The 15,749-nt window shown below is 32.7% G+C and overlaps 1 protein-coding gene across 4 annotated transcripts; it reads right to left on the bottom strand.

Moving 5' to 3' along the window:
- Positions 1 to 379: 379 nt before the first annotated feature.
- Positions 380 to 14,422, bottom strand: LOC123885549 (kinesin-like protein KIN-7O). 4 transcript variants are annotated; one of them, XM_045934932.1, is made up of 32 exons: positions 14,075 to 14,422; positions 13,900 to 13,989; positions 13,707 to 13,825; positions 12,502 to 12,615; positions 12,320 to 12,401; positions 11,888 to 11,955; positions 11,731 to 11,805; positions 11,398 to 11,543; positions 11,222 to 11,324; positions 10,484 to 10,564; positions 10,159 to 10,227; positions 9,974 to 10,033; positions 9,730 to 9,891; positions 8,667 to 8,723; positions 7,776 to 8,018; positions 7,600 to 7,689; positions 7,146 to 7,250; positions 6,243 to 6,329; positions 5,949 to 6,098; positions 5,729 to 5,842; positions 5,566 to 5,652; positions 5,268 to 5,471; positions 5,004 to 5,177; positions 4,186 to 4,392; positions 2,889 to 2,978; positions 2,641 to 2,781; positions 1,761 to 1,858; positions 1,508 to 1,574; positions 1,265 to 1,429; positions 1,005 to 1,124; positions 863 to 934; positions 380 to 735 (listed from the first exon to the last, which is right to left on the bottom strand). In XM_045934932.1, the coding sequence occupies exons 1-32, from the start codon at positions 14,196 to 14,198 to the stop codon at positions 508 to 510; spliced, it is 3,792 nt and encodes a 1,263-aa protein (XP_045790888.1). In that variant the 5' UTR covers positions 14,199 to 14,422; the 3' UTR covers positions 380 to 507. The 4 variants fall into 4 exon arrangements, with proteins under 4 accessions (XP_045790888.1, XP_045791026.1, XP_045790958.1 ...); XM_045935070.1 differs by having other exon boundaries at positions 1,265 to 1,390; XM_045935002.1 differs by having other exon boundaries at positions 1,265 to 1,390; positions 7,600 to 7,692; positions 14,075 to 14,419.
- Positions 14,423 to 15,749: the final 1,327 nt, after the last annotated feature.

Raw genomic sequence — 15,749 nt, 5'->3', positions numbered from 1 at the left:
AGCAGATTTTTTTTTGGAGGGACATAGAATTTTTTATTTTTTTTTTATATATAAAAATATAGATTTGGGTAGTGCTTAGCCGTCATGTCTAAGGATAAAGAATGACTATTTCTGATGTTTTTTTAGGCATGATGCATTACATCAGGGTGATGTTTTTAAAATTAATTATTAATGGCAACGGTGTATTATTGGATTGAATTTGCCTACAATGCTCTGTTCATTATTCGGTTAAACCATGCAAAACAAAGTTCAATTTAAATGCTATCAGCTGAACTGATATATGGTTGATTTGGAGTTTGGACATTGTTTTATAACAAATTTCATGTTCTTTGTAGTAGTGCATTTGTGGCTTCCTTTCTTTGGTACGATACAAACACAATATTTGTGAATCAATAAAATTATTAAAATCAAAATGTACCACATATAGGGGTCAACAATTGTAGAATACAAATTCTATATACATATTAAAGAGAATACGAATTTGTGTCAACAAAAAATACAAATTTCCTATTGTTCTTCAGCAGCAGCTAGTTGTTTCTTTAGGTTGAGCACCTCTAGTCCTTTCAAAGCCAACATGTTTTTCAGTTTTTCTGAAGCTTCTTTGTACTTTATTTTCGACGAAGCTGATTCATCAATTGCTTCCTTATATCGAAGACGATAAGCATCTAGCTTCGCTTGTGTTCCACGTAGTCTCATTCTAAGCTTAGATGTTTCGTTGGTATTTGTAACTTTATCCTGTTCATCAAATTAGAAGGTAAATAGATTTTACTGATGTCAACTAAGAATAAGATGACCATATTTTTGAGTTCATACAAACACATACATCTGATCTGGGGTAGATAACTGAATACGACTCACTTACCGCATGGATTTTGACTTCAATGCTGGAAATTTTATGACTCAGCTCCTCAATATGGTCCTTTGCCCTTGACAACTGTAAAAATATTGATATAATTGGTAAAAATTATAAGATAGAAGTTATCATAAGACAATCCTTAGTCTACCTCATCTTGACAATGTTTTAGTAGGAGTTCCACTTCCATAACATGTTTCTGTTGATCTTCCAACTGGGTCGTCAATTTGTCCCTTTCCTCTGTGACAGTGGAAAGTTTGCTCTTGAGGTTCTGCCAGGTCACCTGAGATGATTAGTAAAACTAATATTGTGCATATTCTTACACATACATCTTTATCCCTTAATTCCAATTTATATATAATGGACAAATTTCTTAGACAGTTATACGAGTAGAGGCAGTGAAGGTGAAACCTGAAACTCGATAAAAATTTCTGACATAGTATCTAATTCTCTTGGATATGGTAGATGATCTCCCTTATCACGAATTTGCGATTCTCTCTGAATTCCATCTACAATCTCAGGACAGTCATGCAGCTCCTGCTCGAAAGGTTGCAACTCAAGTTTAGGTTTTGATATCTGCAGGCCAATACAGTGATAACTATGTCGTGCACTAAATCATAAGCTGATAAAATCATTACAATCAATATTCCTTACTTCTTGGGATTGTTGTTTGCTCGCAACATTGAACGTTTCCAGGTGATCCAAATCTAAAATGTTTTCACTGTAGCCATAAAATATGACGATGATACATAAATAAGCATAGATTATCAGAAAATAAAAAAATTATTCCTTTTCTTCTTCCCTATAGAAGATATACATAAAAGTTGACTCAGATATTTTGACAAAGTTCAACATAGTGATAGTCGCGGGTGTAATATTAGAATAATATATAATAAGTTCAGTAAACCTGAATTTTCCCTTGCCAAGCATATTTTCATACGAAATGGTCAATCTTTCCCGGAAGATCCTGCATTCTTCTCTATAGGATTCCATTTCTTTCCTTACCTAACATTTATAGACAAATTTTATAAGATTAAGTAGATGATGCAATGAAAGTCAGAAAGAAACTTTATCTATCAAACTTGAAGACATCATGGCAACAATGAATTTTGATTTTAACAATGGGATAATATATGAAATTATTTGCTGCAGGGTTATATCGTATAATATATAAAATTCACTTATGCTTCTGTCCCATCTCACTTATATGGACATAGAAATTCAAAGTTCAAATTCTATGAACAGTGCTATTTCATTGTGCCTTCACACCAAATTCTACAAAGATAATTAGTAATTTTAGAATTTATTTTTTAGGACCTTTAAAAGGGGAAAAATTGCAACACTTAAACTAGGGTTATCATGAGAAAATGAATGCTCAACAGCAAAGCCATTATGTATAATGTATCATAAGCAAAAGAAACATTTCCGAATAAAACTAAAATTCGAGCTTACATGTCTAAACCATTAAAAAAGGAAGAAAGGATCAATGCATTCCAATAAATGGAAGATACAGTGCAAACTAAATAAATAATGGAGTTTCAAGGACCCCATGTACGATACAATATTTGTAAAACAATAAAAGAAATTAAGTTGCAAAAAATTCCATAGTTTATTGGTGCAATTTTTGAAAAAGTTGAGGTACTACAGAAGCTAATTGCAATCTATATGAAAAGCTGTCATTTAGAAGATTCATAATCATTGCAAAATCATTTCAACTTTTCTTTTACATGTGTTTGATGAAAATTTATCCAAACTAGCTCAAAATAGTGTAAAACCATGATTCTTACTTCTGATAATTCTGTTGATAATGATGTAACATGCTCATTGTTTGACCTTGCTTGTTCTTCTATAGCTAGAAGTGCATCTTTCTCCCTGGCAGACCAAATTGCCCTTTCCTCCTCTATTTCCAGTAGGGCATCTGTGAGTTGCTGCAAGATTAAGGAGACACAATGAAACAAATTTAAACTTATAAAAAGAAATTGCCTAAAAAGGGAAAAATCACACCCAAAATAAAGAATAGTTGCAGTTGCACTACCATTGCCAACTCTTCCTTTTCTTCCACCAATACTCTGATAGAGCTTTTAAACTTTTCTTGGTTGAGATCAGATTCTTCCAATCTTTGTTTCTGGATGAACAAGAATAAGATGTCAGCTTTGATGGTTGGAATGGAAAACATATATCAGCTATTAAACACTAGTATAATTGTTAAAATAGTTAGATGCTTGTGTCAGTTTCCAATCTGCCCATGTAATCTGCATGTTAAAGGAGTCAGCATTCTGTTATATAGTTGAAAAAACAGTGGTTGGTTCGCTGCATTATGTTACTACAACTAAGCCTAGCCCCAAAATCAGGTACAGCTCAATGAAGTATGCCCATATCTATCTCAACCACCAGAAGGTGGTCAAACATATTATGTATTATCTTATAGACACCATGCACCATGTATTTCTGTTCCAACCTGTGAATCCTCAACAGCCTCTTATTTTTCAGGCCTATTCTTTAATTTGCTTTAGCCTCAGATCCAGATGACCGAATGTCGATCTCTGGCTCCTAAATATGCGAAAGATCCAGCCTTACCTGTCAGTGGTCCAAGAAACACCAGTTGCAATGCCCAACACAAAAGCAAAATAGAGGAGCATGGCAACTGGCAAATACAACAGCTCAACCATTGTGGCCTCACACTCTGCTCATAGAGTTGTCAGTGCCAATTATCATTCCTATCTTTATTGTGAAATGTGAATTTGTGATAACTTTAGCACAGTGTCACTCATAAATATCATCCAGTGGTTTGCTCACAGACCAAGTGCATGGAACCAGATTTCAATAAAAGGTGTAAAACAAAACAAGAGCTGGAATGTGTCATATATACCCACACAATGAGTAAGCAAATATTCTGACCAAGGTACTACTATTTCATACAAATTCTGTGAACTGTGACAAACTCAGATGTTTGATCAATTTTAATTAATACACCCTGAGTTTGAAGGGAAAATGTTTGAGTACTTAGCTGTGTCATGGTTTCTAAACAGTATGTGCAACTCACTGTGTTAGAGTAGTTTTGGCACTATGTTGTCAAGTAGTTTGTTTTCTGTTGAACTGACAACAGTTGATTGGTTAGGCATAAACAGTTAGAAGAATACCTCTAATACTAGTTACTATATGTAACATAAGATCTCAACAGATATCAATAGTCAATTTCACTCAATGGAATCAAATTCAGATATCAATAGTCATTTTCTCTCTGTTCATTTGCATCATTCTATCAAATCGTTTAACATTTGAGTTGAAACTTGAAAGGAGAAACCTAAGAAAAACTTTGCAAAACAACTTACAAGAGCTGAAATCTCCTCCTTCAAATCATATATTTCAGAGGTTGATGTACTCAGTCTTTCAGTCAAATCTTCCAGTTCTGAATTCAAAGCTTCATTAATAGATATCACCTCTTCTTTATCTTTCAGTGCAGCTGTTATCTCTTCTTCCAACGAAGTGATTCTTGTTTCTGATTCAAATGCACAAACTTCCAGCTTTTTGTGCTCTTCCTGATTAGCAATACATACATATTGAAAAGTCAGTTATCCTGATTGGAAATTTTTAAAAACATAGACAAGACTGTATTAGCCAATTTTACCATTTTTTTTATATAATTTGTGATATATAACCATATATTAAAGGTTTAAATAGAAAATCTTATTTATAATTCTTTATTGGTGCTGTCAGTAACTGCACTTGACCTATTGTTGCAAAACCCTGAAATAGGAAATGGTGCTTTTATACACACATGCATACACATACAAATAACAATAAAAATACACCACATTTAAATAATATCACCTCCTACAATCTATGTAGTCGGTGGTGGATTGCAAATCGTTGCGGCCAACCCCCAAAACGCTAAAGCGAGTGGCGGTATGACCACTACATCAAAGCTTAGGTAAACAATGAAAACAATTCATACCGTATACATACAAGAGCTTAAAACCAGAAAAGAAAAATACAAAATTAAACACATTCATAACTAACATTAAAAGTACATTATTACTAATTTTAAAACCAAATATAAAGCAAAATAGAAAATATGCAGTGGGAAGGGATCGGTTCTAAATAATAAGTAATAACTGCATTTCTTGCAAACATATATTAGGCCTTCTACCAGAGAAAATGCAGGACCCTTTGGTCTTTGAGGATCAAACATCTTTGAACTCTTTTCAGCTATTGAATCACGTCTTCTACCAGCAAGTGAATCACGTTTACTGATATCGCGTTCAAGAAGAGAGTTCTGACCATGCAACCGTTTGATCTCTCGTTCAGCACAAGCTTTCTCACTCTACAAAATATGTTACAGAATAAAATTATACAACTTTGACAATAGGTTACGATGAAACCAAAAAAAAACCTTGAGTAAAGCAAAAACAACCTCGAGTTTTGTTTTCTCTTGTATAGCGATCTTAAGCTTAGATTCAGTTTCTTTTGACCTGGTTTTTGCCTTCTCAAGATCTCTTCTTAAAGTTTCCTTTTCCTTAGCCACTGAAGATGATGTTAAACATGATATCTCTTTTTCAAGAGTTTGGATATAAGAAAGCAGCTCTCCATTTTCCAATTCTTGTTGTCCTAACCGTTCCTGTAATAATAATAAGTTAGCACGCCCCATTTGCTGCATTACATAATCAGACAAAATAAAGATAGTACAGATAACATAGTAAATAAAGGCCCACCAGCAAAGAATTATGGGAGCTCTGAGCATCTAGTTCTGATTGGTGAAGAAGCTTTTGAATATTAGCTAACTGGTTGTCCAGAAGAATCTGCAATACAAATATTAGACCTACCAGAGAACCCAGCTACAACTAGAAATATATCATAATAGAAAGGCAATTTTACCTTCTCATTCTCAAGCTCAGATATTGTTTGTCTTAAGCAAGAACTCAACTTCTGATAATTACTAACGATTGATTTTTGTTCTACAGAATCCTGAGCTATCGAGGCTTTGAAATCCTGCATCAAATCATAGAATGACGCCAAAATTGGAAATAAACACTATATAATTAAGCAATTTCAATTTTATTACATTTATCCAATATACAGCCTGAAGAATACTTACAAAGAACATATGATAGAGAGTAGAAAAACTTTTAGTCGCATCATCAACCATCAAAATAACACTTTGAGCAGCTTCTTTCGAGTTTTGAACTTCGGACATGATGTCTTCAATTTCCACAGATACACTTTTTATAAAGTCAACATTCCCATCCTACATGAAACTTCAAGAATCAGTTTTATAGGCTAGGTTATAGTATGTATAATAATCATATAAAACGGTTAGCTTATGTAACCATGAAGACATTATAATTAAGCAAGAATCTTAAAGTTTATATACAAAGCATCAAATGCATACATTGATGTTGCTCACAGTTTTACTGGAAATAAGTTGTTCACTAGCCAGCCGAGCTGCCTCCTGTGCTTTTATAAGCTCTGCATTGAGCTAAGCACATAAAACAAAATTCAGAAATTAGAAACCTGAATATGAAAAACTGACACAATTTTATACATCACCAAGTAGCATCATTTGTGTCTGCAAATATATAGTTTAGATAAATATTTGTGGGTGCTCTGCATAAAACATTCAAATGGGTGAAATTATGGAATCAACAGTGGTAACTATTTTAAATTTTCAAATTATGCATATAAGTCATTATTCAGAGTTGTTAAATGGAGCCCTGGTCTCATGGAATAACCAATCCTTACTACCATATTGTCACAAAAAAAAAAAAAAAACTTAATATGGACTAAAAAAATTCAATACAACTTAGGAAACGGAAAGTAACTTTTACTAATTTATCCTTTTTCCTTTATTTTACTTTTTATACTTTTGCATGTGTAATGTAGCTATTTGGACTTCTATATGAGGAAAGCAAATGCATATGAACATTCTTTTGGATATCCAGAACCAGCTACTTAGTGGGAAAATTAGAGGCAACATAAACAGCTGAGGTTGGTGTATCTGTTGAATTTACCTTGATATATTATCTTTAAGTGACTTAAAACATAAGGGAAAAAAGAAAGTTTATCTCTATGCTTGACTGAAGTTCAGGGGAAATCCAGATGGCCTCATAGAGAATCTTTTATTCTTTTCATATTATGTCCATTCCAATTGAATTAATAAAATATCACTTCCTCAAACAATTCAACAAAAACACAATTAATGATAGGCAGTGTAACCAATAATACAATATCAATGTCTTTCAATTAGATTAGAAGGCACAGCAGAAGAAACATTATTAACTAAAACAATGACTACCTCTTCAAATTTCTCCCTGGCACTTATGTTCTGCTCGGTTGCCAAATCAAAAACAGTATCCAGGTTCTGTTGGCTTGATAACTTTTCCATTTCCAAAATGTTAATCTTCAAGAAACAACGACAAAAAAAGTAAGCAAGAAACATCTAGAATCACAAAGTAAATAAAATGCATTTTGTTAGAATATAAGAAGAATATTTTAGGCTTCATTGTAACGTCAATTTTCATGGACACCTACTGAAAGGTTTTGAGATCAAGACAGAGAGCTCGTGATACCATGTAGAAAATATTTCTGATCTATTTCAAAGTTGTTCATAGGATACAAGCAGATTCGTTTAAATAGGCTATTCTAAACTTAATGGGTCTGATTAACTGGCCAAATACAATAACTACAAATATATATATATGATATTTACAACACTAAAGTTTTTTTTTTTTTGAAGTTTCTTGAAAAACCTGCTCTTGAAGTTTCTTGATAACAAGAATAGCCTCTGACTCTCTAAAATTCTCATATTCTGCTTGCAGTTGTAGATCTTTGTTGTCTTCCTGCTATGTTTGCAAGATATTATAATACAAACTATTGAGAATTTAAGAAAAGCAAATAGTAATTAGCTTAATATGATATGACAAACCATAGATAAGCTTTTCTTCCGTGATGGATCCTTTCTCCTGTTTGTTACATGCAATAAAGCGCAGGGGTTCGGTAGATTGCAATTGTCCTTAGCATCAACTTTATTATCATCTTCTTTCGTACAAGAACCATCCACATTGTCATCTTCATTTATAAGTTCACTGAAAGGAAGAAGTGGTCCTATTTCTAGCTTAGGTCGAACAGGATCTGCAGTAGAACCATCTGTGTCGATGCTAGAGTACACCTGAAGTGCAGAAAACAAATGAGTTTGGATACAAATATGGCATACAAGAAGCAAGTTAACTATCATAGTCTAAAATCAACGTCATAGTATATTATGCAAGCAAGGATAACAGTGGTGCTACATATAAATTTAATTTATAACCTAGGAAAATCAAACTTATAGTACCTTACATAAGAAAATTACTTATATCAACATAGGAAAGTCAATAAATGAAAGTATTTGGTAAATTTTTTAGAGTCCCAAACAACTAAGTAAATGCAACAAAAATCTTAATGTCTCATAACTACAGTAAGTCATATTGAGAAATGAGAACTAGTTCATAAAATTGAAGCAGTCCAATGTCCTCCTCTCACTCTATTTTTCTTTGGTATCTTGAGTTGCCAAATTGTTTTCTACAACTAGATACAAATATCATATCAGATAATTCTGCTCTTTAGAATGTCCAGCCATAGCATCTACCATTGCCGATTTGTGTAATTTTCCTCGATAAAGGTTAGTAAAAGCTTGTGTATTTTTTCTCAACAAAGGATAAATGATGTCATTACAGTAATAAAAATAATTTTATTAGTATCACAAACAAACACCAAATCATAATTCATATAAGACCCATCAAGAACAATAATGAACTATTAGAAAGAAAAATGTTACATCTTTTAGATGCGCCTGTGAAAGATTTCCAGGACACCATGTATCCCGCCTCTTCTCCTGCAGAACATGCATGAAAAAACTTAATCAACCAATGGTAGTGAGGAGACTAGAATGCAAGAAATACAAAAAGATCAGGCAAAAGCATATTAGTTGTAAGGAGTTAGTACTGGCTAAAATTAAAAGTAAACAAGTATGCTTATGTAGGCAGCAACTGCATCAAGGATACTGGAAAAATAGGCATGCAAGAGCAAATTAGAAAAACGAGTTATTGGTACAAGGCGCCAATCAGTGACGACCGCTTTAGAAAAAGTCATTCGTTCTGATAGCATTTTCTTAAATTGTGATTACCTGTATTTTAGATTTACATGAAATGGCTGCATACAGAGTCTAGTCATTATTTTGAAGATAAGCCACTGATGTAGATTGAATTAAGCTCTTGATACCATATTAGATTCCAAAGATCAAGGAGAAAACTGAGAGAGATAGAGATTGAAAATTAAACTACAAGGATTTGGTCTTGTGGTAAAACTAAAAAGACAGGCCTCGGAACCGGAGGTTCCGGGTTCAAGCCCCGCTAGTGCCCTTGGAGGGAGGTAAATGTAAACGTAAATCTCTTTGTAAGTGCTCTTTGAGCCCTAAGGTCTTCTCTGTCTTGGACTGAGGCACCATCCCCTCACCCTAAATTTTCATTATCAAACAGAAAAATAGAGAAGAAAATTACAATAGAAGATTTCGGACAAAGTGAAACAAGTTATACTAAAAGATTTGTGAGAAAGTTATATCTAGAGATTTGTCAGTGTAACTCTAACTATTGCTTGTTCTACCTAAAATGACACCTCTCAATTTAGAGATCTAGCAAATACCCAAGTTGAGGCACATGCTGTACAGAGAGCCTAATACAAACCAAGCTACTCCAACAACAAGTAATATATTTTATTTGTAAATGTATTTCAATCCCAAACATAGTAAGGTTAGACTTGATGGGGAGGGATAAAAATTATAGAAAAAAAAGCATGCATCCCACTCAAAAAGTATATCTGATCTGCACATGCATTAGTAATACCTTTTTAAAATATTTGTTGTTCTCATCCCTATTTGAAAACAAAACCATTGAACTCAAGTTTTCAATTCTCTTGGCTTGCTCATGTACTCTCTTTTCCCATTCAGCTTGAGTTTTCTTTTCCTCCTCTAATTCCAAAGCTATACGTTCCCTTTCTAGTTCGCTCTGGCAAGAAAAGCATTGTAAGTTCGTAAAAAAAATGAATAAACAAGAACTTTGTAAGATTGATCAATGAAAATTGCTGCACCTGTAACAATGTATTTCGAAGGTTCAGAATCTCCGTTTCCAAATGCTCTGAACGAGAACCCTAAAGAGAAGACCATATATAATTTTACTAATATTTAAGAAAACAAAATTGTGTTCATTTTCAATCAAACAAAAAAGTTCATAGAAAAAGTAAAATAAAAAATGGCAACAGAAAACTAGACCAACCGTCAATTTGGCACGAAGCTCTTCAATTTCCTTCTTTTGGCGCTTTAATAAAGCAGCATCTGTCATAATCTGGAGCATAAACAAAGAAGAAAAACATTATACTCCAGTACTTAAATAGACACTTCAGCGCAAAGTTGAACCTGCCAGCAATAAACAATGCAATGAAAATACACTCATTAAAGAAAATGGAAGAAAGAGAATGACCACATATAATAGGACACACAACAACCAGAAAAGTACAACAAAATGCTGTATGATACAAAAATAAAAAGAACAAGATCAAAATAAAGAGCTCTACAAATAAGAGAAATGGTTTAGGAGACACCTCATTAACTTTAGCGCAATTTGTGACACGCAAAGCTCGGCTTGCAAATTGGAGGCTGCTTTTAGTTTCATCTGTATGTATCTGCCACATGAAATAACAGGATGAAGATAATATTAAAGAAAATTTGAAATTACTTCATAAAATGACAAATATAATAAAGATCAGTCGCACATTAGAAAAGTTTGATATTGTGTGCCGTTGATAGTTAAGCTAGGAAGCCTCAAAGTTAGATGTATATCCATTAATATTTCATATACAAAATAACTGGCAATGTTGTATCTACGAGCCAGTGAAGCCGCCTGCTTTTTTCAACTAAAATGTAAAGAATAAGAATAAGAACATCACAGCTGAAAATGGTGGGAACTGGCACTATATTCAACTTTTTTTGACTAACGGACTATATTCAATTAAAGATTAAAGAAACTGTAAATGTTTTTTACGTGTAGCAAACTCCTTTACAAACACCTTCCAAATGGCTAGTTGTTTGGGAGAAGGAACAATGGAAATTTGGGACTAAATCAAATCCATATCACCTATGGAGGACAGGAATAAATTTACATGTGCTAGTTATTGCAATGATATAAAAGCTCATAGTAGACAAACATCTGCTAGTGCATTACACTATATTAAGAAATTTGGAAAAGAAATAGTTCACAATGGATAGAGAAAGAGTTAACTTTTAGATATCCGATAAAGTAGTGTGAATGAAGCATAAGACACAGTGCAGGGATATATTACCTGAGCAAGTGTGATATTACAAATTATAGCTGTGTTGGCATTCCCCCCTAATGCAGGTTGCAAAATTCGTGTAAGCTTGCTATCTCGATATGGAACATGACCCCTGCATCAAATGCCGTATTTTCAAATTTTCTCATTGAAGCGCAAAAACCTAAAATATAATCATTTAAACTTACCCTTGACTCTCAACGCCTTCACTCAGTTTTTTAATCACAGTTCCCAAAGTCATTAAGCTTTTGTTTATGTGAGAACCCTCTTTGAGTCGTACACCTTCTGCTCCAGTTTTTGTAGCACGCTCTGAACCAGCAAGATCCACTAAATTCTAGATTTTTTTTTTAAGATAATGATTAAAAATATGAAAATTTATAAAAAAAAAAAAAAAATATTCATTTTAATAACAAAAGAAGAGTGAAAAATGCACAAGTGATGTGAATAGCTAAATGCCCACAGGCAATGAGTAAAGACAATTTCAACAAGAGATAAATTTGTAGTTGAAATAATGAACATACCAACACTGATACGCGGACGGCATCACAAGAGCTATCGGTGCTTTCATTTTCATTTCTATCCCTGCTTTCAATTATCTATTAAAGACGAGATATTAATGAGTGGGGGGGACAAGCATTACAAATTTAAAGGGGGAAAATCTGAAAGAATACTAATTACCATGCGGAAAATAGTGTGCGATCTACTACTGTACAAATTCATATTTGTCTCTCCGATGTGTCTATGAGCTGATAAAAATTCAAAGGATCAAAAGAGAAAAAATTAGTTTTCTAGAAGGAGTAGCATAAGATATACCAAACAGTAAGTTAGATATAAAGCAACAGATATGCAGGTGAGTATTAAAATGATTGGGAAAAATGAGACTAAAAGATACTCTATGAATATAGATATACTGCATAGATAACTAGAAGTATCATGAATCACACAAAAAATTAATATGAAGGAACTCAACAATCAAATACAAATTTAGGTTTCATTTCCATATTTAGTATGCCAGTCCAAATATACAAAAACGAAAATTTAACAATACAAAAACTGATAACGGAGATAAAAGTAACTCGAAAAAAATGAAAAAATAATAATTCAAATTACATTCTCCAAACTCCATGAGATCAAGGACTTGCTCAGGAGATGTAACAATTTCTTCTCGCAGCCCCGCAACATATATTCCTCGCTGTGATTTCAAAGAAAAATGATATAAAATATTAAGAAGTACAAATATAACAGCAAAAATGAGCAAATTTCACCCAGAAAAAGAAAAGAATAAAAATAACCTCAATATTTTCATGAATCTGCAGTTTTCGATGCTCAGGAGCCAATAAATCATTTATCTCTTCATTGTAAATCTCCATGTATGACATTCTAAGAAGAAACTCTCTATCAACATCCTAAAATAAAAAATAAAAATACCATGCATGAGAGTAAATATGGAATAGAGGAACTGAATTTGAAAAAATTTAACAATGCTGTGATGATATCATGATAGAACAGCATAGATAGTCAGACTTTAAGATCATATCTAGATGCCCAAAGGATAAAACATCATTAAGAAAAACAGTTATCACAGCCAGTAGTTCTCGCAAGTCACAACTAGTAGATGCAAGTCCAAGTACATTGACTACATTCCTAACAACTCTATTAGCTTTTATTAGAAGGAAGATCCCCAGGACTACACTTTTTATAAATATTAAACTATAATTTATTTTGGCACTTAAACGGGTGTTTAGAAATGCATTTTTATGGAAACTAATCCACCGGTACTGAACTAAAATATCATTAATATCATCTTTTAACTAACCTATCCAGCTATACATGATTTGGAAAGCAAAATATTTATCATACACTTCTTTTTGAAGCAAACCATATGGAGTTCAGAAAATGTTTATTCTACATCTTTTTTACACTAGTTAATTATTAGTATACATATCAATTGGTTACCAAACAAGTGATCTGTCATTGAAGAGCTGAGACAAACTACTAATTTGATAACAACAAATATATTCGTGTTGCTAACCAACAATGTATTCATATCCGGCCAGCATAGATAAAGGTGGAAACTAAGATATAGGAATAAAAAAAACTGCTCTAGAAAGAAAAAATGTCTAAATTGGCCATTCAAAGATAACAATGTCACTGTAGTACCGTATTATCCCTTCAAATATTCTTTTGCACCTAATTTGCTAACAGAAGAATCATTTAAGCACCATATTAACTTAACCGTGTTAGAATATAAAAGTATTCAAATGTTTCCCTATAGCTCAAGCTCTCAAAGTTATTTCATGACATAATATCAGAGTCTAATGTAACCATATAGTATTTCACTTGTTCTAAACAAGAGTTGAATTGCATTTGTCAACACTTCAAGTCTTCAATTTCATCCCAAAACACTCTAATGTAAAGACAAAAGCTCAATATAAAACCAAGTTCACCCATTCCATGAAAATAAAAAATCGAAAAATAAACGACACAAAGTAGTTACTTGTTGAAGAATTTGAAATAAATCATGTACAGCACGAGGAATGACTCCAGGCTCGTCTTTCGATCCGCGCATTGTATGAGTCTTCCCACTATTAGTTTGTCCATAAGCAAAAACAGTACCTTCAGTTCAAAATCCCTAAATTAACAACACATACACCAAAAACAACAAAAAAAGATAAACATGTATTGCAAACCGTTGAATCCACGAACTGCAGCAGCGACTATATCTTTGGTTCGAGCTTCGTAGACTTCGGAGGTTTTACAATTCTCGTTGAATATTTGATCTGCAAAGGGTAATTTGAAATTAACAAAGTATATATGAAATTGAAATAGAAATGGAGATGAAAATGAAGAGAAAATGGAGAGTACCGAATTCGAACTTCGAAGTTTGATTTGGAATGAAAATGGAGTTGTCGGAGATTCTCCATAGGGTGGTTTTGGCGTCCTCCGGCGAGAGAGGTCTTGCACGGACGGTGACGTGAATTCTCTCCATGATGAATCAATTGGAAAAACAAAATGTGATGAGAGAAGAGGAGAATGAAGAAAGTGGGTTTTGTTTGTTTGAGCTTTGGTTATCTTGAATTTCGTTTTTCCCGCGCTGTGTGATGAATTAGGGCTGGAACTGGAAGTTCCGAAGACTTGTGTGTTTTCGCTTCCGGGTCGTGTGATTCTGATTTTGTGTTTATTTAGTTTTTTTTTTTACGCATTGTGTTTAGAGGATTTAGACCGTTAGTATCTATTTAAAAAAAAATAAATTATATCTACTAAATGTTACTATGTCGGAGCAAAACATATTTTAGTACTTAATAGATATCACTTCTCAAATAAGCATTATCTCTTTCTCTTCATTAAAATACTTCATCGGTTTCTATATATAAGACAATTTTTACTTTTTAGATTTATTGTAGAATGAATGTATCTATATTATATTATAGTCCAGATACATTAATTTTACTATGAATCTAAAAAGTAAAAATTTTCTTATATATAGAAATAGAGGGAGTATAATTTTATGGGACCAATTAATAAAGATGTAGAGTTATTGTTTTAGATTCACGGTAAAATGGATTTATCTATACTATATTATAGTCTAGATACATTAATTCTATGATGAATCTAAAGAGTAAAAGTTTTCTTATATATAGGATCGAATTGAGTATAATTTTATGGGACCTATTATTGATGAGATGTAAAGTTATTCGTAAGACCCGTTTAGTTTTTTTTAAGAGGTGTTGAGTTGGAGAGTTTGAATACTTATTAGGTATTATTATTATTATAAAATTATAAATGAATTATGTGTATATGTGAGACTCAATTGCCCAAAATTGAGTTTTTTCATTATAGATGCTCTTAGGAGCTAAGTGTGAATATACTGCTACTAGTGTACTTTTAATTTTTCAAATTCTTCAATTTAAAAATAAATAAAAAATCTTACTTAAAGATTAAATACTAAAATTAAATAGGGTTAAGTTACCTAAAAATATAAATTTAGTATTTAACTATTTTTTCTCAAACATTCAATTAACCTTTTTCTTATAATAATAAAGTACTATAGTTTTGAAGAGTTTTAAACATAATAAATAACTAGACCCACAAGAGCAAAGTTTAGATCATTCCTCCAATAAATTCTCACTACCCAATGCGTTTAGGATGTGTTTCATAACCTCAAAAACTCGTCTAAACAAACTCGACCTTTAGTCTTGTGTTTCCTATGAATTTCATATTTTTTGTCTCAAAAATGTGTCAAAAACTTTAATTTTATATACCAAACCTATGTAATTTGTACCTCACGCCCTCTGTTTTTGATGGCCGGCTTTCTTAGAGCATCTACTATGGAGCACTTTAACTTTGAGTACTTAAATGAGTCCCATTATTTTTTAATAGCGAAATGCTATTTATACTAAAATTTCAGCTCCCGTACATCTCCCGAAACAGGTGTCAATTGTTTATTGCGTGACTATTTGCTAACCTCCTTGTTTTCTACCAAACCTCCCTGTATTGTCTGCCAGGTAGCGAATTATGATTGGCGGATTCTCATTCGGGA

The sequence above is a fragment of the Trifolium pratense genome, linkage group LG1 (genome assembly GCF_020283565.1).
Source record: "Trifolium pratense cultivar HEN17-A07 linkage group LG1, ARS_RC_1.1, whole genome shotgun sequence".
In the NCBI taxonomy this organism is placed as follows: Eukaryota; Viridiplantae; Streptophyta; class Magnoliopsida; order Fabales; family Fabaceae; genus Trifolium; species Trifolium pratense.
Note: the sequence above shows the minus strand (reverse complement) of the source record. Positions and strands in the feature narration are given on the sequence as shown.

Bases quoted from the DNA above. Each gene is read 5' to 3' on its own strand.
- LOC123885549 (XM_045934864.1), bottom strand. From the start codon at position 14,198: ATGGAGAGAATTCACGTCACCGTCCGTGCAAGACCTCTCTCGCCGGAG. The intron at 4,393-5,003 runs GTAGAAGGCCTA...ATTGCTAATCAG, and splicing joins AGGGTCCTGCATTTTCTCTG to GAAGAGCACAAAAAGCTGGA. The intron at 736-862 runs GTAAGTGAGTCG...TTTGATGAACAG, and splicing joins TTGAAGTCAAAATCCATGCG to GATAAAGTTACAAATACCAA.